Raw genomic sequence first — 19,832 nt, 5'->3', positions numbered from 1 at the left:
GACATGGTGGCTCGAAGGGCCTGTCTCTGTGCTGTGTGACTGTAGCCGGTTCAGAATATGGGATTGTCTATTTACGTTGAATATGAAGCAATGTTTGTCCAGAGGGTTGGGCTGGCACAGTGGTGCAGTGGGTACAGCCGCTACCTCACAATTCCAGAGACCCGGGTTCGATCCTGACCTCCGGTGCAGTCTGTGTGGAGTTTGCACGTTCTCCTCGTTGCCCCCCCCCAGTTGCTCCGGTTTCCTCCCACGTCCCAGAGACGTGCAGGTCGGTGGGTTAATCGGCCGCTGTACATTACCCCTGGTGCGTAGGAGGAGTAGAACGTGGGGGGAGTTGACTGCAACTCCTGCGCCTTCAGTGGGACGTGCCCTCCGCAGGGGTGACCAGAGGGGGAGCGATGGGTTTTGTACGTCAGACTCTTTACTCTGTGGAGAGGTGGAAAAACTTGGAGATGAAGGTCATGGGGTGATTTTATTTGAAATTATGAAGAGTTTTCCTAAAATCACCGTTGGATGGGAACCCAGAGTCAGAGGCCACTGACAGGATGAGATTTACAAACACGTTTTTACAAAGCACAGTGCAGAACTAAGTAACAGAGAATCTGCTGGAGGAACTCAGCGGATCGAGCAGCATCTGTTGGGGGCGGGGTGGGGGGAGGAATTGTTGATGTTTTGGATTGAAACCCTGCCTCGGGTTTCAGCATGAGACAAGGACCGTTCCTTTCCCCTCACGGATGCTGCTCGACCAGCGGGTTGCGCGTTGCTCCAGATTCCAGCATCTGCCATTTCTAGTGTTGCCTCGACGTTCCAGGGTGTCTGGAAGTTTGGCGGAAGTGGATTCAACAGTGATTTTCAAAAGACAACTGAGTTGGTGAAAAGAGGAAAAAGAGAACAGTGTCATTTAATTGGTCAGGTCTTTCAGAGTTAGTACAGGATTGATGGGCCAAACGACCTCTGATTGTGTTGTCTGATTCTGTGCTGGGTGGTCCCATCCGCTGCTTCCCCCGAATGTATTTGACACCAGAGGCGATTGGTAAGTTAAGGCAGTCTCTTTACCTGCCCCTCTTCTCATTGTCTGTGTCTCTCTGCAGAGGTGGCGAGCGCCTGTGCCTTCTTGGCCTCTGATGACAGCAGCTACATCACAGGAGCCAACCTGGAGGTGACAGGTGAGACACGTGGGCCCTACTAGCCATTGTCAAGCTTGTGTTGGAAGCTTGTGTCACATTATTCTGTACAAATACACATAGGGCAATAGGGAGCTGTAATATTGCACAGATGGTCGATGTACCATCATGTCCTGGAATACCACACCGATAATATGACAACATTTATAATGGGGATGTATAAAAATAGCCTCTACATCCCATGTAAATGCGGTGTGTATGTATATCAATATTCTGCTGCCTGATTAACTAACACAAATGCCTCCGGGTGCTCCGGTTTCCTCCCACGTTCCAAAGACGTACGGGTTAGGAAGCTGTGGGCGTGCTGTGTTGGCGCCGGAAGCGTGGCGACACTTGCGGGCTGCCCCCAGAACGCTCGACGCAAAAGATGCATTTCACTGTGTGTTTCGATGTACGTGTGACCAATAAAGAAATCTCTCATCTCATCTCATCATTTATAGTCACACAGCACAGAAACAGGCCCTTCAGCCCAACTTGTCCATGCTGACCATGTTGCCTATCTGAGCCAGTCCCACTTGCCTGTGTTTGGCCCATATCCCTCTAAACTTTTCCTGTCCATGTGCCTGTCCAAGTGTCTTTTAAATATTATAATTGTACATGTCTCTCCCACTCGTTCCACACACCCACCACCCTCTGTGTGATAAACCTGCCCCTCAAGTCCCCTTTAAAACTTTCCCCTCTCACCTTAAACCTCTGCCCTCTGGTTTTGGACTCCCCGACCCTGGGAAACAGACTGTGACCTTTCACCTCATCTACGCCCCTCATGATTTTATATCTCTATAAGGTCACCTCTCAGCCTCCTTCGCTCCAGGGAAAAAAGCCCCAGCTTATCCAGCCTCTCCTTACACTGCAGGCACAGACTCCCCTTCATGACCTTGTCACATTCTCTACAAGTACGGTATTCCTCAGTTGAAGAACCTTCGCTGTGACACCGTTGACTCTTGACAGGTGCCCTTGTTTTACGAAGCTTTTCCACTGAATGAAAAGCTTGCTGACATCGGCCCTTGAAGCATTTTAACCAGTCCTTTCTTCTACACTGTCACGCCTTCACTGATGTAGCGGTGCTCTACGTGTGCCCGGCTGGTGTTCTGCACCTTAATTTGGAATTGATAATTGGTTTATTATTGTCACATGTGCCGAGATACAGTGGAAAAGCTTTTGTTTGCGCGCCATCCAGACGGACCTTGCCGTACACCAGTGCATTGAGGTAGTACAAAAGGAAACAAAACAAAGCAGAATATGGTGTTGGTTACAGAGAAAGTGCAGTGCAGGCAGACAATAAGGTGCAAGGTTGTAACGAGGTAGATTGTGAGGTCAAGAGTCCATCCTTATCATATAAGAGGTCTGTTCAAGAGCCTGATGACAGTGGGATAGAAGCTGGGTCTAGTGGTACGTAGCTTTTGTATCTTCTGGCCGATGAGAGGGAGGAGAGGAGAGGATGTCTGCGGTGGGAGGGGTCTTCGATTATGTTGGCTGCTTTCCCAGGGCAGCAGGATGCGGAGGGGAGGCTGGTTTGTGTGATGGACTGGGCTGTGTTCACAACTCTCTGCAATGGTCCTGGGCGGAGCAGTTGCGGAACCAAGCTGTGACGCACCCAGATAGGATGCTTTCTATGGTGCATTTGTAAAACTAGCGGGGTCCATCAGAATTTGTACCATCCATCTTGCTTCAATGCACTCCAGTCCTGAGGATTGCACCTCTAAAACACCACGGCAAGTTATAACTACCGACACTGAGCTGGATGTGATGAATGGGAATGAAGAAGGCGAGTGTTTGTTGGGTGTCAACTGTTCATTAAATCCTGCAGGGTCGTCAGTATAAACATTTTGGAAAAACAGAAGGGATAGTGCCCAGGATTTTATCCCTGGAAGTGTATGGATTCATGGAGAGACACATGTTTAGAAGATCAGAGTCACTGACACGTGTCCCGAGTTCGATGGTCATCCAGGAGAGAGCAAGGTTGTCACAGGAAGACTTGAGGGAGCGTAAGGCAGGCAGTGGATCTTCCCGACATGCCGACGTGTTCAAGATGGGCCAAGGCAGGATTGATTTCAGGAAGGACGCCAGTCCGCAGAGTATATACCGTGGGTGGGGAGGGGGGTGGGGGACAGCAAGCACAGAAACCCTGGCGGCAGAAGATTTTCCAGGGGAGCTGACGCGGATCATCGAGGAAGGTGGGCGAGCTGAGGCTTTCAGTGGGAGAGGATGTCCTCACACACACATTTATCTCGAGGCATGAGGAAGCTGCTCCAGGTAGCCAAAGATAGCCGCGCCACGCTCCTGGGAGGCGGTGCTGGGGGTGACTGTGGGCTTGTCGCTCGGCTAGGGCACTGAAAGGATAGTCAAAGGCCAACCTTCCAGCAGCACGGAGACCCGACAAAAATTCCTGCATGACTCGCTGTCTTCCCAAGATCTTGTCATTTCTCTCCCCCTTCCAACGATACTGGGCAAGGAATACCCCGGACTAGAGTGTTGCTGATTGCTCTCGACGTCCCAGACATCTGACAACATCCAGGTAGTGCTTATGCCCCCATCCCCGCCTCATTCACAACCCATGGATCCAGGGCCCCATCTGCAGTGTGTAATGGGGCAGGTCACATTGGATACAAATGGCAGAGACAGGCCCTTCACTCAGAGCATTTGGAAGCAGGACAATATCAGTATAGCTATTGATTGAAAAAAAGCTGCTGGAGGAACTCAGCGGGTCGGGCAGCATCTGTGGAGGGAAATGGACAGTCGACGTTTCGGGTCGAGATCCTTCGGCGTGATGCCTGACCCACTGAGCTCTTCTGGCAGCTTGTTTTTCCCTCCAGCACCTTCAGTCTCTTGTGTCTTTAGCTGTTGACTACTCAGTGCCTCTTGGGATGGCATAACCTTTACATGGAGGAAATTATGGCCAGACCGTGTCACCCATGGTTTATGTAAACCTTTAAAACCTCAGGGGAGACGTCGTCAGGTTGGCATTGAGGCTGGTTCTGATGGCGTAGACCAGTACGATGGGGAAGAGTTACTGGACTCTGATGACGAAGAGCGCGCAAACGAGGATCTGGCGGAGCCTGAGCAACAGGAGGGCCAAGAGAGCACCAGCACAGCACCACCACCACCCAAACCGCTCACTGAGGCGCTCTTCTCCATCAGGAAAGCAGTTGCCATCTTCAGAGATGACAATCCCAGTGTGGAGACCAGCGTCAGCTGAGGCCGCAGGATGGAGATCACTGTGCTTTGACTCGAGGAGGGTGTCTGTATTTCCATTGACACCTTCCTGGTTCATCAGCCACCGGGATCAGTCCCTGTTATCAGCGTTGAGCTCCACCGTCATCATTGCCTGAACACCAGTGACAGCCCTGCTTCTTATCTCCCCAGCACATCAATGTGGAGTCACCACAACCTACAGACCAAGGTATGTGCAGCAGGAATAGACCCTCGAGCCTCATCCTCAAGTCCCCGTTCCCACCTTTCCACTGCCACCTTTCTTATCAAGATTCCACATCCGTTGTATCGAGGAAGAGTTCCAAAGGCTCTCGGTCCACACAGATCATCTGCCTTAAAAAGCTGACTTTCTTTCAGGACACTGACCCTTGTCCCACAGGATGAGTCCACCTTGTCAAGATCCCAAGGATCTTGTTTGTGTCATTAGCTGAGTATCCAGAAAGGATACATTATGCTTTTATCATCTTAATGAAGTGTTTTATTAACAAATCATGAATTATTTCAGGTGCTCTTGTTGATGTATTTAGAAGTGAGATTCTGGAACTCTGGAATGCAACCAGAGTTTATACTGTCTTGGAGTTCAGCCCTTTCAGAGATTGAGGAATACCTGTATCGGATATTCTTTATGGCATTAGATGGTCATCTCTTGTGTCATATCCTTTTCTCTACTGACACATTCTGTATCACATTTCACCTGTTTATTGCACATTGTTTTGTTATGTGCATCATTTTTCACATTTGTTTTGGCATCTTTATTTAAATCACATTTTTATTGTTAGAAAAATTGCATCGTGCACTTCACAACCCCTGTTTATTGGACTGTGTCTTTGTACTGCTGCTTCCTCTGGGCGCAGTACTTTGGAGCTTTCCCAGCTAAATGCCTCTACATGGTATCTGGGAGGGCTTGGCCACAGAAATAGCCACGCATTCCCCAGCCCGCCCACCCACTTCATGGATTGGAGGTTAATTTCCATCCGGCCTTTTCCTTCTCCCTTATCTTGTGTTACAAGTGGAGGCCTTGGTTCAAGTTCAAGTTCCACTTTATTGTCATTCACCATATGCTGTAAGACACACGGAGGAACGAAATGTCGTTTCCCCCAGCCTCACAACAGAGGACATACGTAAAACAGAAGACATACAATAACCACAGACACACAAAAAATTGTACAAGTACAAATAGTGCAAAAAACCAGTACATACAGAATACAAATTTAGTGCAGGGTTAGTGCAAAACCAAGTTGGACAAAGAAGATCCAGAACTCAGTGTGTTGCACTAATCGTATAAACGTGTTCAGCAGCAGGCAGAGTTCTTATACACCATTGTGCAAACCAGGGCTTTTGACGCGGCATTTGTCTGAAGCTGTCTCCAGGGTATTCAGGAGCCTAACAGCCTGGGGGATAAAGGCTGTTGTACAGTCTAGTAGTTCTGGCCTGGATGCTCCGGTACCGCTTGCCAGACAGCAGTGGGACAAATAGAGGTGTTTCGGGGCTTCAAAGGGTGTCTTGTGATGAAAGATTGGGAAGGTTGGGCCCTTGGCACTACACTTAGAAGAATGAAGGTGATCTCTTGAAAAATCTGAGTGGGCTTGACGGGGTACTGAGTGGGTGTTTCCCTTTGTGGGGTATGCTGGAACTGGGGCGAGGTTTCCCAGTTAAGAGCCGAGGAGGAATTTCCATCTGGCCTTTTCCTTTTTCCTTGTGTTTGTACGAGTGTGTCCGGCAATACTCCTCAGCTGACGTTATTGTGCAATCTGTTTCAACAGGCGGGCTTTTCATGTAACACCGAGCTACGTGTGTCGGAGGCCAAGGGAGACGGAGAATGGACGACTGGACCAGGGATTGCGGCAATGGCTCACTGTTGCTAGGAATAAGTTTCCCGGGAATTGGACCGTCTCCCTCCCTTCCTCACCTTTTGGAATATCATTGGAACGTTGTTCCTCAGAAGATGCCCCTTCTGTGACATCTCTCATACTGGGCTGTGTGTCTTTATGGGCAGGGAGTCTCTGGACTGTGTTCGTCACTGTGCAGAGAAGGCCCGTGATCATGAGGCTGTGTACGTTAAACTGGGAGGGTGTCTGATACTGGGGTGGAACAGACAAGGCTGGAAATACTCAGCAGAGTGGGGCTTCACCAGTTTGGTCATCTGATGAAACGAGTCGAGCTGCTGCCTCTCTAGCGCCAGTGACCCGGGTTTGATCCTGACCTCTGCTGCACGTTCTCCCTGTGGGTCTCTTCCCACATCCCAGAGATGCACAGGATGGCAGGTTAATTGGCCGCTGCACATTGCCCCTAGTGTGTGGGTGACTAGTATGTTCGTGGGCACGTGGGGAGAATAGAACGGGGTTAGTGTTAATGACCAGTGTGAACTCAGTGGGCTGACGGGCCCATTTCCTTGTTATCGACCTGAGAAGTGAACTGCTAATCTCCCCACACACGTTACCTGACCTGCTGAATATTTCCAGAATTCTGTTCTTAGTTCAGATTTCTAGCATCTCCTCCAGTTTTGTGCTGAACGAGTGTGTGTGTTTCACCGTGCAGGGAAGATCTGTGCATACCTCACTGTCCAGAGCTGGCTACCCCCATGTCCAACAGCACATGATACGTGCTGTCTGCTGGGGCCCCGAGGCTCAGTTCCCAACAAGACTATTTGCCATCTGTGATGCACTGTGCTTTGGTGCTTACAACAGTGCACCTTCTGGAAGCAACAGTCAACTAGTGACCAATTGATTAACCGTGTGTATGCGGGTGTTTACAGTGCACCTTCTGGAAGCAGCAACTAGTGGCTAATTGATCAGCTTTCTGTATATGGAGGGGGAGGGTCAGTTGGATCTGTGGGTTCATGTGGCTCCATTATGAAGACTGGGCCAGACTTGAAACTTGTCCCAGAGACAACAGCGGTCCATTTGCTGCTACAGTAACCATGGACGAATGTCACCTCCCTCAGACCCCGCTCTCCTTTTCCAAAGACCCACGGGCACCAGACCGCCTCGCCACACCAGGAGGCACTTGAGGCTGGGCAGCTGCTGGAGTTTGGAGGTGGGCGTGGAGGGGACACGGGCGTCACACGGGGTGGAATGTCAACCTTTCCTCTGTGTGTGTGTGTGTGTGTGTGTGTGTGTGTGTAGGAAGTGGATGGGATCATGCACATGGGAATGTGTCTGCACGTGTGAAAGAGCTGGATGTTTGCACTGACCAAAGTCTCACACCTGTGCTGCCAGCCTTTGTGTCTGTGTCCAGACTCAGGTTATTGACTGCTGTCTCCTAACCATTACCTCTCCAGATGCCTTAATTTTATCCAATAAACACAGAGCTCCTAAATCTCTTGCAAACTTTGTGTTTCTGGCCTCTGGTTCATAGATGTTTCTTTTTTTAAATCCCCAGCAAGTTTCCCGGCCATTGGAGAACCATTTGACGGTGGGCTCTTGGGGTAAGAACAGCAGATCACGGGGAGTGTGGGGGTAGTTTAGCACAGGTTAGATGGGCTGAATACCTGCCACTTGCGCGGCTACAGTGCTGACCTGCGGTGCCGTTGTACGACAGACTGCCCGGTACGGTCCTTCAGGTCTGGGACTCTCCCACAGCGGTGGGCGCTGTTGGTCAGGGTTCCCCCAGCAGGCCGCGGTGACCCTGCTCCTGGTCTCCACCCGCGACGTTCCTCCTGCAACCGCTCACTCTGAGTCCTCGCTCTCTGCCTGCGCCTCGTTCCGCAGCCTGCCGCGCACGGCGACAGCTCTGTCCACGGACAGCAGGCTCCTCAGGCACTGCAGGGCGGAGATCACCAGCTGCCCCTTGGCAGCCACCACCTCCAGCGGCCCCCGATCCACTGACACCACCTGCCCCTCCCGAAGCTGCCGCGCAAAGTCGGCGTGAGCCCGCAGGAGGTCCCTGCCGGGGCTGGGGCCCCGCTGGAGGTGATGGGGGATGTTCAGCAGGGCCTGTGCCACCACCCGGCACGCCAGCCTGGTGTCGTCCTGCTGGCGGTCGCTCTCGCACTGCAGGTAGTGGTGCATCAGGAACTCGAAGGCCCCGCCCGCGGGCAGCACACAGCCGGCCGGCAGCTGCCACTCACCCGGATCGCAGCCGCCGCACCAGGCGGGGTGCGTGGATGGGGGCTGGGGGGAGTGGGATGGTGTAAGGGGGCTTGGGAAGGCCCCGGAGGGGTTGCCCTGGGTTCCTCTGGGCTCACTGGACTGGGTTCGCTCAACATCAAGGCCATTCTGGCCCTCAGTTTGACCTTCTGCTTTCCCCAGGTCCCGGGCACATTGACCGTCCGTCCCCATCCCTGGGACCCCAGCACTGGATCCCTCTCTCTCCCACTCTGGGGTCCCAGGGTCATCTCCCTCCCTCCCTATACCTGGGACCCCGGCATTAGGTCCTTCCCTCCTGCTCCCTGGGTCAGGTCCCTCGCTCCCTGCTGGGTCCCGGCTCTCCCTCTCCCTCACTGGGACCCCGGGGTTGGGTCCCTCCTTCACTGGGACCCCGGGGTCGGGTCCCTCCCAGCCCGGGGCCCCTGGCTCCGTTCCCTCCCAGGCCAAAGCCCCGGGGTCTGGTCCCTCCACCCTGCTGCCTGGCTCCCCCGGCTCGGGCAGCAGGAGCCCCAGCAGCCGGCAGGCGCCAGCGACAGTGTCGCGGTGCTGCTGGGCCAGGCCGAGGACTGGGGCGCACAGGACGAGGCAGTGGGGCCGGAGGCCATGGCGTCCGGCCAGCCCCACCAGCAGCTGCGGCCCGGGCCCCGGCCCCAGTGGCCGCACGAAGCGGGCGGGCACGGCGTCGGCTGCCCGGGCCTGGTCCGCCCGCCGCACCGGCTCGGCGCCCGTCAGCCGCCGCACCAGCTCCAGCTCCTCGTCCGCCAGGCCGTGCACCAGCGCCAGGCCGCCCGCCTCAGCTGCCTGCAGCGCGCAGGCCGGCTGCTGGGGCCCCGACAGCAGCAGCCCCACGCCCAGGCCCTGCAGCCGGGCCACAGTCCGCTCCAGGCTGGCGGCCGCCCGGGCCCGGGCCTGGGCCAGCGCTGGGGCCGAGCCGGGCCGCAGGGTGAGGCCGGGCTCGGTCAGCGCCGGTGCCAGGCTGCCTGTCAGCAGCAGTGCGTTGGTGGGGCCCGGGCGGCCGCCCACGGCCAGCCCCCGGCCCAGCGGCAGCCCCTCCAGCACCCGGCTGCGGGTCGCCGGCAGCCCGCCCACCGCCAGCAGCAGCCCGGTCGGGCTCTGGGCGCACAGCCGGGCGGCCGGGCCCAGCTCGCCGTCTGCCAGCCGCCACAGCAGCTCGCGGGCCAGGCGGCCGAGCAGGGCGGCCCGCCGCGACCGACACCCGGCCCGACAAGTAGGCGGAGAGCACCCGGGCCACGGCCTCCCGCCCCGGGCCCGACCCTGGCCCAGGGCCCAGGGCCGAGCCGCAGTACGGGCCCAGCCTCCGGCACAGCAGCCCCGGCAGCACGTCCCGCTCCAGCCGGGCCAGGCCCCGGGCCAGCCGGCGCCGCCCGCCCGCCCCCTCAGCCCGGGCCGCCCGCAGCAAGGCAGCCAGCAGCAGCAGGAAGGACTTGGCTCCGTCTCCGGTCCGTCGGCGGTGGCACAGGGCGCTGCTCGCCATCCACCTGCGGAGAGAGGGCGGCAGCTGAGTGCGGCGGACCGGCAACACCGGCAGCGACAACTCCCCCCAAACACAGCCCCCGTCCCCACACCCCCCCAACACAGGCAGCGACACACCCCTGTCCCCCTCCCCATACACATCCAACGCAGCCACCCCATCCCCACACCCCCCCTCCCCAACATCGGCAGTAACACACTCCCCGTCCCCCTCCCCCTCCCCATACACACACCCCCTGACCCCCAAACACCCCCCAACACACCCCGTCCCCACACACGCCCCGTCCCCACACACGCCCCGTCCCCACACACGCCCCGTCCCTCCACACGCCCCGTCCCCACACACGCCCCGTCCCCACACACGCCCCGTCCCCACACACGCCCCGTCCCCACACACGCCCCGTCCCCCCACACACGCCCCGTCCCCCCACACACGCCCCGTCCCCCCACACGCCCCGTCCCCACACACGCCCCGTCCCCACACACGCCCCGTCCCCCCACACACCCCGTCCCCACACACGCCCCGTCCCCACACACGCCCCGTCCCCACACACGCCCCGTCCCTCCACACACACCCCGTCCCTCCACACACCCCATCCCCACACACCCCCTCCCCAACATCGGCAGTAACACACTCCCCGTCCCCCTCCCCCTCCCCATACACACACCCCCTGACCCCCAAACACCCCCCAACACACCCCGGCCCCACAAACACCCCCGACCCTCCACACACCCCCCATCCCCACACACACCCCGTCCCCCACACACGCCCCGTCCCCACACACACCCCGTCCCCACACACACCCCGTCCCTCCACACACCCCCCATCCCCACACACACCCCGTCCCCCACACACACCCCGTCCCCCCCCCACACACCCCCGTCCCTCCACACACACCCCGTCCCTCCACACACCCCGTCCCTCCACACACACCCCGTCCCTCCACACACACCCCGTCCCTCCACACACCCCGTCCCCACACACACCCCGTCCCTCCCCTCCACACACACCCCGTCCCCACACACACCCCGTCCCTCCACACACACCCCGTCCCTCCACACACACCCCGTCCCCCCACGCGCCCCGTCCCCACACGCGCCCCGTCCCCACACACGCCCCACACACACCCCGTCCCCACACACGCCCCGTCCCCACACACGCCCCGTCCCCACACACACATCCCGTCCCTCCACAGACCCCCCCAACACACCCCGTCCCCACACACACCCCGTCCCCACACACACCCCGTCCCCCCACACACCCTGTCCCCCCACACACCCCGTCCCCACACACACCCCGTCCCCACACACCCCGTGTCCCCACACACCCCGTCCCCACACACACCCCGTCCCCACACACCCCGTCCCCCCACACACCCCGTCCCTCCACACACCCCGTCCCTCCACACACATCCCGTCCCTCCACAAACCCCCCCAACATACCCCGTCCCCCGACACATCCCGTCCCTCCACAAACCCCCCCAACATACCCCGTCCCCCGACACACCCCGTCCCTCCACACATCCCATCCCTCCACACATCCCGTCCCTCCACACACATCCCGTCCCTCCACAGACCCCCCCAACATACCCCGTCCCCACACACACCCCGTCCCTCCACACATCCCGTCCCTCCACACACATCCCGTCCCTCCACACACCCCCCCAACACACCCTGTCCCTCCACACACATCCCGTCCCCACACACACCCCGTCCCTCCACACACCCCGTCCCTCCACACACATCCCGTCCCCACACACACCCCGTCCCCACACACATCCCGTCCCTCCACACACATCCCGTCCCTCCACACACACCCCGTCCCCCCACACACATCCCGTCCCCACACACACCCCGTCCCCACACACACCCCGTCCCCACACACATCCCGTCCCCACACACACCCCGTCCCTCCACACACCCCGTCCCTCCACACACATCCCGTCCCCACACACACCCCGTCCCCACACACACCCCGTCCCTCCACACACATCCCGTCCCTCCACACACACCCCGTCCCCCCACACACATCCCGTCCCCACACACACCCCGTCCCCACACACACCCCGTCCCCACACACCCCGTCCCCCCACACACCCCGTCCCCCCACACACCCCGTCCCCACACACACCCCGTCCCCACACACCCCGTCCCCACACACCCCGTCCCCCCACACACCCCGTCCCCACACACACCCCGTCCCCACACACCCCGTCCCCCCACACACCCCGTCCCTCCACACACCCCGTCCCTCCACACACATCCCGTCCCTCCACAAACCCCCCCAACATACCCCGTCCCCCGACACATCCCGTCCCTCCACAAACCCCCCCAACATACCCCGTCCCCCGACACACCCCGTCCCTCCACACATCCCATCCCTCCACACATCCCGTCCCTCCACACACATCCCGTCCCTCCACAGACCCCCCCCACATACCCCGTCCCCACACACACCCCGTCCCTCCACACATCCCGTCCCTCCACACACATCCCGTCCCTCCACACACCCCCCCAACACACCCTGTCCCTCCACACACATCCCGTCCCCACACACACCCCGTCCCTCCACACACCCCGTCCCTCCACACACATCCCGTCCCCACACACACCCCGTCCCCACACACATCCCGTCCCTCCACACACATCCCGTCCCTCCACACACACCCCGTCCCCCCACACACATCCCGTCCCCACACACACCCCGTCCCTCCACACACCCCGTCCCTCCACACACATCCCGTCCCCACACACACCCCGTCCCCACACACACCCCGTCCCTCCACACACATCCCGTCCCTCCACACACACCCCGTCCCCCCACACACATCCCGTCCCCACACACACCCCGTCCCCACACACACCCCGTCCCCACACACCCCGTCCCCCCACACACCCCGTCCCCCCACACACCCCGTCCCCACACACACCCCGTCCCCACACACCCCGTCCCCACACACACCCCGTCCCCACACACACCCCGTCCCTCCACAAGCCCTGTCCCCACACACACCCCGTCCCCACACACACCCAGCCCCATACACACCCCCCTCAACACAGGCAGTGACACACACAGCCTAAATACACCCCCAACACAACCCCCGTCCCCCAATCCCCCATCCCCATACACCCCCCCCCACACCCCTCCCTAGACACACACCTCCATCCCCACATCCCCCCCACACACACACCCCATCCCCACACATACCCCCAGCCCCATTAACACCCCGTTCCCTCACACACACACCCCCAGATACACACCCCCAACACACCCCATCCCCACATAGATCCCCCCAACACACCCCGTCCCCACACACCCCCCCAAGACACTCCCGTCCCCACACACACCCCCCAACACACTACCATCCCCACACACACCCCCAACACAACCTCGTCCCCACACACACACACCTTGTGTTGCACACACCAACAATGCACACACCCTAAATTCACACCCCAACACACTCCCCTCCCATTACACACACACCTTGTACTGCACACCCCCCCCAATACACTCCCGTCCCCATACACACAAACCTTGTACTGCACACACCCCCAACACACACACGAACACACACTCAATACACACAACACACTCCCCTCCCAATACACACACACCTTGTACTGCAAGTATCCCTAACACCACCCCTCCCAAATCTCACCCAACACACAACCAATCTAAACACACACACACTTGATATACCCTCCCCTTCAATACACACGTGCCCTCCAACACACGCACACCCTAAACACACACACCAATACACCTCCTTACACTCAATACAGACCCAAACTACCCTCCCCATGACGCACACACACACGCACGCACACGCACATACGCAACCTTCATTAACCATCACTCACCTGCCCCTGACCTGTGGTGAACACCGAGCCCAGCTCTCACACCTGCAACACACCACAAACACCAGCCCAACCCACCAGGGCACAGCTCCTACCCTCCATAAACACCAACTGCAGGCAGTCCCTACAGCTCCAGTCTCCTGTACTGTCAGGTCTGAGCACTGGGACTGGACTGACCTGGGTCAGGATGGGGTCGGGGTCGGGGTCAGACTGACCCTGGTCAGGGTGGTTCTGGGTCGGACTGACCCGGGTCAGGGCGGGGTCTGGGTCGGACTGACCCGGGTCAGGGCGGGGTCTGGGTCGGACTGACCCGGGTCAGGGCGGGGTCTGGGTCGGACTGACCCGGGTCAGGGCGGGGTCTGGGTCGGACTGACCCGGGTCAGGGCGGGGTCTGGGTCGGACTGACCCGGGTCAGGGTGGGGTCTGGGTCGGACTGACCCGGGTCAGGGTGGGGTCTGGGTCGGACTGACCCGGGTCAGGGTGGGGTCTGGGTCGGACTGACCCGGGTCAGGGTGGGGTCTGGGTCGGACTAACCTGGCTGCAGGATGATCCAGCAGGAGACATTCTAAGATGGTGCCCCCATCTCTGGTGATGAGGATGTCTCCCGTGGCTCTGGTGAACAGCACCTGACCTCCAAGTGGGCCAAGGCACGGTGACACGATGTTCTCCAGGGTTTCGGCGATGTGCACCAGGTTTCCAATGTCCAGCGCACCCTCACATTCCATTCCTGCAAAGCACATCACAAAACCACAATCAGAACAACGAAATGGGCTGGAAACCACCCCCTTTGGGTTTATATTATAGTGAGGCATGACCAGGAAGGACAGTGTGAAGCTCCCTCTACACCATCCCGTCACACACTCCCAGGGTCAGACACAGGGTGAAGCTCCCTCTACACCGTCCCGTCACACACTCCCGGGGTCAGACACAGGGTGAAGCTCCCTCTACACCGTCCCGTCATACACTCCCAGGGTCAGACACAGGGTGAAGCTCCCTCTACACCGTCCCGTCACACACTCCCAGGGTCAGACACAGAGTGAAGCTCCCTCTACACCGTCCCATCACTTTTAGATTATTGACCCCAATGAATGGGGTTGAATGATTGATGTGCACACAAATACAGCATTTAGAGACCTGTGTGAAGGCAGTGCTCGAGGGTGTCGGCCCCTTTTTTTTAATATAAATGTTTATTAACTAAAAGCACTACAACTAATACAGAAAGAGAAGGAAACAAACTAAGCAGCTACATAACTGCAGCAAAATAACACTAACTTAACACCCGCTAAATGCACACGCAACACAGCAGAGAAGGATCGCATTCTCACCGTCCACGACACACGTGATCCCCTGAGGGTCATTGTTCCAGCCTCTACAGTCTACGGGAAGGTTGTGCCCTTCCTGATGACGGAGCGGGCAGGTTCCCCGTCCCTGAGTGCTGGGTACCCTGGAGGCCCCCATAAGAGGGTTGTTCCCTCCAATGTCCTGCCCCTCTTTACCGCCGAGCTGCTCCTCCCCCACCGGCAAGGTCTGGGGGGAGGCAAGGTTGGGATCGCCCCTCCCGCCACCAGCGGTGTTGGGGGGGTACGCTGAGGGACAGTTGGGTGCGGGGTTCCAGGGGAACGGCCTGCCTGCCGCATCTTCTGGCCCATGGAGGGTGTTGGGCCACTCGCCTGCAGGGAGGTGGGGGCACGTGGGGAAGGAACGGTCCCAATTCCACGCCCAGGGTGGTCCCTCTGCCCTGGACAGGGAGCAGTGTGTGGGGGGGGGGGGGTACACGCCAGCAGGAGGGGGCAGGGGCTGAGGGTTGTGTCCTGGTGGGAGGAGAGCAGAGAATCTGAGGGACAGCCCAAGGCTGAGCCAACCCCCGGGACAGCCAGCTGTCCTGAGGCTGAGGACAGGCCTGAGTGAACCAGGCGGGAGGGCGGGGGCAGAGACATCCCTGGGACGGAGGTCCACCTACCTCCACGTCCCTCCCAGAGGAGGAGGCGCTCTTCCTCTCAGTTGGAGGAGAGTCCCGAGGAGCAGGGGCTGCCTGCGGGGTCAGGTTGTCTCCTGGGGCGGGTCCCCAGCCTTCACCCACTGTCACCACTGATCCAAGCCCCTACCCAGGGCAGAGTGAGGGTGCTTGTGGGCTTGGGGGGGCTGGGGATCCGTTCTCAGCCCCCTCACCCCCCCCCTCCCAGCTGCCTCTCTCTCTGCTGCTGCGTTGGGTGAGGAGGGGGGCCCAGACCCCTGGGTGAGGAGGGGACCCCAGTCAACTAGGCGAGGAGGGAAGCCCAGACCCCTGGGTGAGGAGGGGAGCCCAGCTGGTAAAGGTCAGGTCTCCCTCACCAATGCCAGTAATCCCGGGTTGTTGGCGTCAGGAAGGAGAACACAGGCAGGCAGCAAACGTTCGCCGTTTTTTCCCCGGCTCCTGGGCTAGCGGGCGGTGGTGGAGTGGGGCAGAGTTGTTCCTCCCTGCCTCAGGACCCGGCTCTGGAATCGGGAATGGTGGGGCCACCCTCTGGAATGATGCCGGATGCGGTGTGAGGAGGGGATGTCAGCCACTGGTGCTGCCTGACTGGACGGGGACGGTTGAGAGTCCATCGCCGGAGAGGAGGCCCCGCCGAGTCTCCTCTCATCCCCGCTGAGGAATTCTGGGATCTCCCGGAGCAAACCAGCAGTCGTCATGACAAGGTCCAGCTGGCCATCAGCTGTTGGTCAGAACTGGCGCTGCTTGTGGGATCTTTCCATGCCCCCCTCATGGAGATGGGGGAGGCTGTGGGCATGGAGCAGCGCTGATCTGAGGGGGACTCCTCGCTGGGCCGCTGAGGGAGTGGAGGGTGGTGGGAAACTCCACGCCCTCCGTTGAAACATCACTCCCAGTGCGCGCTGACCCGGGAGGACTGTGCTGGGAACGAGATGGTCGCCCACCTCTTTGCGGGCTGTGGGTTTGCGAGGAGGGTGTGACGAAAGATGCACGGGTCCTTGTCATGTTTCATCCCCAGCAGCTGTGTAACAGAGGACTCTCTGATCTCCGGGCTGTTCCTGGGCACACACACCGACAGACATCAAGTGCTGCTGGAAGGTCATCAACTCGGTGAAAGACGCCCTTCGGTCTGCCTGAAACCTGTTGGTCTCTCAGCACGGGGACCAATGATCAAGGGCGTGCACCTTGATTGACAGTGGTGTCACTTTCGACCAGTACTCGATGGTATCACGTGACAGCCATGACCTTTCACACTACAAACACGGGTCCCAAAACCCTTGGGACCCAGTTCCACATGAGCCGTCTCTCTGAAATGCCCTCCGTGCCCCACTGAAACCCTTCCTGTATGGGCGCCCCCGTGCACTCTCCTCTCCCTTGCCCTCGTCTGCCGTCCAGACTCACCGCGGTGGTCCGTTCTGTGAGGGGGGGGGATCCCCCAGTGGACGTCTCCCTCCGTGGGAGTCCTCCCCCTTTACATCGGGGACCTGGGGTTGTACACGGCAGTGCCACGGAACATGTTTTTAAGCTGGTTCACGGACTCCCAGGCCTCCTGCCATCTCCGCAGCCTGGAGGGGTCCACGTTCCATGTATGTACCGAGCGTGAGAGGTCCCAGAAGTCTCCTCCTTAAGTTCTGGTCACACTTCAGCCCTGTTCTCCTGATCCTTGGGCACCCGGTGCAGCGGGGGGAGGGGACGGGTCGGTCAGTGAACCTCCTCGTCGGTCTGCTCCTGGGGCAGGCCAAGGTAGTCATTCACGGCTCCGGGCAGTGGGCTGTTCAGGGTTCTGCCCAAGCCCACTGCCTGCTGCTATTCTGAGGATACGTTCACACCCCTGGTGTCCCTGGAGAGGGAGCACGCTGTGTCCACTGCTCTTCCGGGACCGGTGGGCACCGCAGGGGCTGGAGTGATGATCACATTTGACTTTAACCACTCTGCTGGAGCTGTCTGAATCAAGGATGAGTGGTTTGTGTCCTGCCTCCCTCGGAGATGGGTCACCAATGGCCACACAGGTGTCGCCCAAGGAATACAGGCAGGGAACCTGTACAGACCATCACAACCGGATCGTGTGTCATCGGCACCTCAGACGGTTCACCACAGGCACTGGCGAAAAATGGAGCAGGTATTGGTGTTGATTTATTATTGTCACTTGTACCGAGGTACAGTGAAAAACTTGTCTTGCAAACCGATCCTACAGGTCAATTCATTACACAGTGCAGTTACATTGAGTTAGTACAGAGTGCATTGAGGTAGTGCAGGTAAAAACAGTAACAGTACAGAGTAAAGTGTCACAGCTACAGAGAAAGTGCAGTGCAATAAGGTGCAAGGTCACAACAGGGTCGATCGTGAGGTCAGAGTCCATCTCAGTGTAAAAAGGAACCGTTCAATAGTCTTATCACAGTGGGGTAGAAGCTGTCCTTGAGCCTGGTGGTACGTGCCCTCAGGCTCCTGTATCTTCTACCCGATGGAAGAGGAGAGAAGAGAGAATGTCCTGGGTGGGTGGGGTCTTTGATTATGCTGGCTGCTTCACCAAGACAGCGAGAGGTAAAGACAGAGTCCAGGGGATGGGGGCGTGGGGGGGTCAATAGGGGAGTCTACCTCCCAGTGCACCGAAAGAGAACCCTGTTGGAAACTCGGTGTCCAGCTCTCACCACACGGGAGAAGCAAACTTCCAGCAATGATCTCAGACATAAGATCTGAAGGGGGCTCAACAGGGGTAAATGTAGAGATGCTTCCACCAGTGGGAGAGTCACGAACAAGGAGACGCATCTACAAAGTAACGGGTCACTCATTTCAAACTCTGGGGTGGGGGGGAGTGAGTCTCTGGCAGTCTCTGCCCCCCAGGGTGGTGGGGGCCGGGTCACTGGATAGACTCAGGGTGGGGATAGGTAAGGTGGGCTCATGTGGTAATAACAAACCAATGTGCCAGTGTTACGGGGAGCTGTGACTGGCAGCCATCGGCCGTGATCGTGAGGAAGGGCAGGGCAGGTTCGAGGGGCCGAGTGGCCTCCCCCTGCTCTGGTTCTGTTGGCTTCTTGACCTTTCCAAACATGAACCAATCCCGACCTTCCGGAACCTTCCGTCCCACCCTGACCCCCTGAACTCTGACCCCGATTTAACCCTAATCCGTGACCCCTATCCTGAACTCTGAGCCCCAACACCCTGAACTCTGACCCCAACACCCTGACACCTACTGAACCCTAATCTGTGATCCCTGAACCCTGGCCCCCAACACTGTGACCCCTGAACTCTGACCCCAACACCCTGAGACCTACTGAACCCTAATCTGTGACCCCGAACTCTGACCCCAACACCGGGACCCCTAAACTCTGACCCCCAACACCCTGAGACCTACCTAACCCTAATCCGTGACCCCCTGAACTCTGACCTCCCAACACCCTGAGACCTACTGAACCCTAATCTGTGACCCCCTGAACTCTGACCTCCCAACACCCTGAGACCTACTGAACCCTAATCCGTGACTCCCTGAACTCTGACCTCCCAACACCCTGAACCCTCCCAGATGTCGGACGCCCCTGACCCCGAGGCCACCCCCTGCTCCCCTCTTCCGTGAGGCGCCGGTCGGAGGGATTCCCGCAGCCCCGGGACTGACCTGCCGCCGGCCGACCGGCTCCCGCTGCCGTCAGGCGGCTCCTCGGGCAGCCGCGACCCGCCAGGCCCCGGCGCCTGACGTCACGCAGGAGGCGGGGCCACGGCGCCGGTGGGCGGGAAAGGTGAACGTCATCGATGCCTGCAGTGGAAGCCCCGCCCCCTTATCGTAGCCCCGCCTCCGCGCACCAACCGCCCGCCTCTGCTCCGACCCCGCCCCCTGGTCCCGCCCCCCGACCGTCCCCACACTGTCCATCAACCCTGGCTCCGCCCACGGGCCTCACCCCTGCCAATCACACACCAGGCTCCACCCCCCGCTTCTCTCCCCGGCCTCTGACGTCACACACGGAGACCGCCCCTTTCCGTGGCCCCGCCCCGCCCCGCTCTCACCCCCAACCTGGCCGTACCCCACCCCCCCCCCCC

At 59.1% G+C, this 19,832-nt stretch overlaps 2 protein-coding genes across 3 annotated transcripts in view; one reads left to right on the top strand and one right to left on the bottom strand.

Annotated features, from left to right (window-relative positions):
• hsd17b8 (hydroxysteroid (17-beta) dehydrogenase 8) overlaps positions 1–7,714 on the top strand; it is a 43,625-nt gene extending 35,911 nt beyond the window's left edge. The window contains exons 7-8 of one of the 2 annotated variants that reach the window (XM_052043816.1): positions 1,092–1,166; positions 6,158–7,714. In XM_052043816.1, coding sequence (XP_051899776.1) covers positions 1,092–1,166; positions 6,158–6,174 — 92 coding nt within the window. In that variant the 3' untranslated portion in view covers positions 6,175–7,714. The remainder of the gene's footprint in view (positions 1–1,091; positions 1,167–6,157) is intronic. The other variant, XM_052043815.1, reaches the window with a different exon arrangement.
• Positions 7,715–7,903: 189 nt separating this feature from the next.
• On the bottom strand, positions 7,904–19,463 carry bbs10 (Bardet-Biedl syndrome 10). The gene is given in 5 exon segments (XM_052043817.1): positions 7,904–9,525; positions 9,527–9,981; positions 14,369–14,561; positions 17,205–17,903; positions 19,414–19,463. Coding segments are annotated over 3 exon segments (2,109 nt in total). The 5' UTR covers positions 14,560–14,561; positions 17,205–17,903; positions 19,414–19,463; the 3' UTR covers positions 7,904–8,062.
• Between the last annotated feature and the right edge of the window lie 369 nt (positions 19,464–19,832).

Source organism: Pristis pectinata, chromosome 34, assembly GCF_009764475.1.
Source record: "Pristis pectinata isolate sPriPec2 chromosome 34, sPriPec2.1.pri, whole genome shotgun sequence".
In the NCBI taxonomy this organism is placed as follows: Eukaryota; Metazoa; Chordata; class Chondrichthyes; order Rhinopristiformes; family Pristidae; genus Pristis; species Pristis pectinata.
Note: the sequence above shows the minus strand (reverse complement) of the source record. Positions and strands in the feature narration are given on the sequence as shown.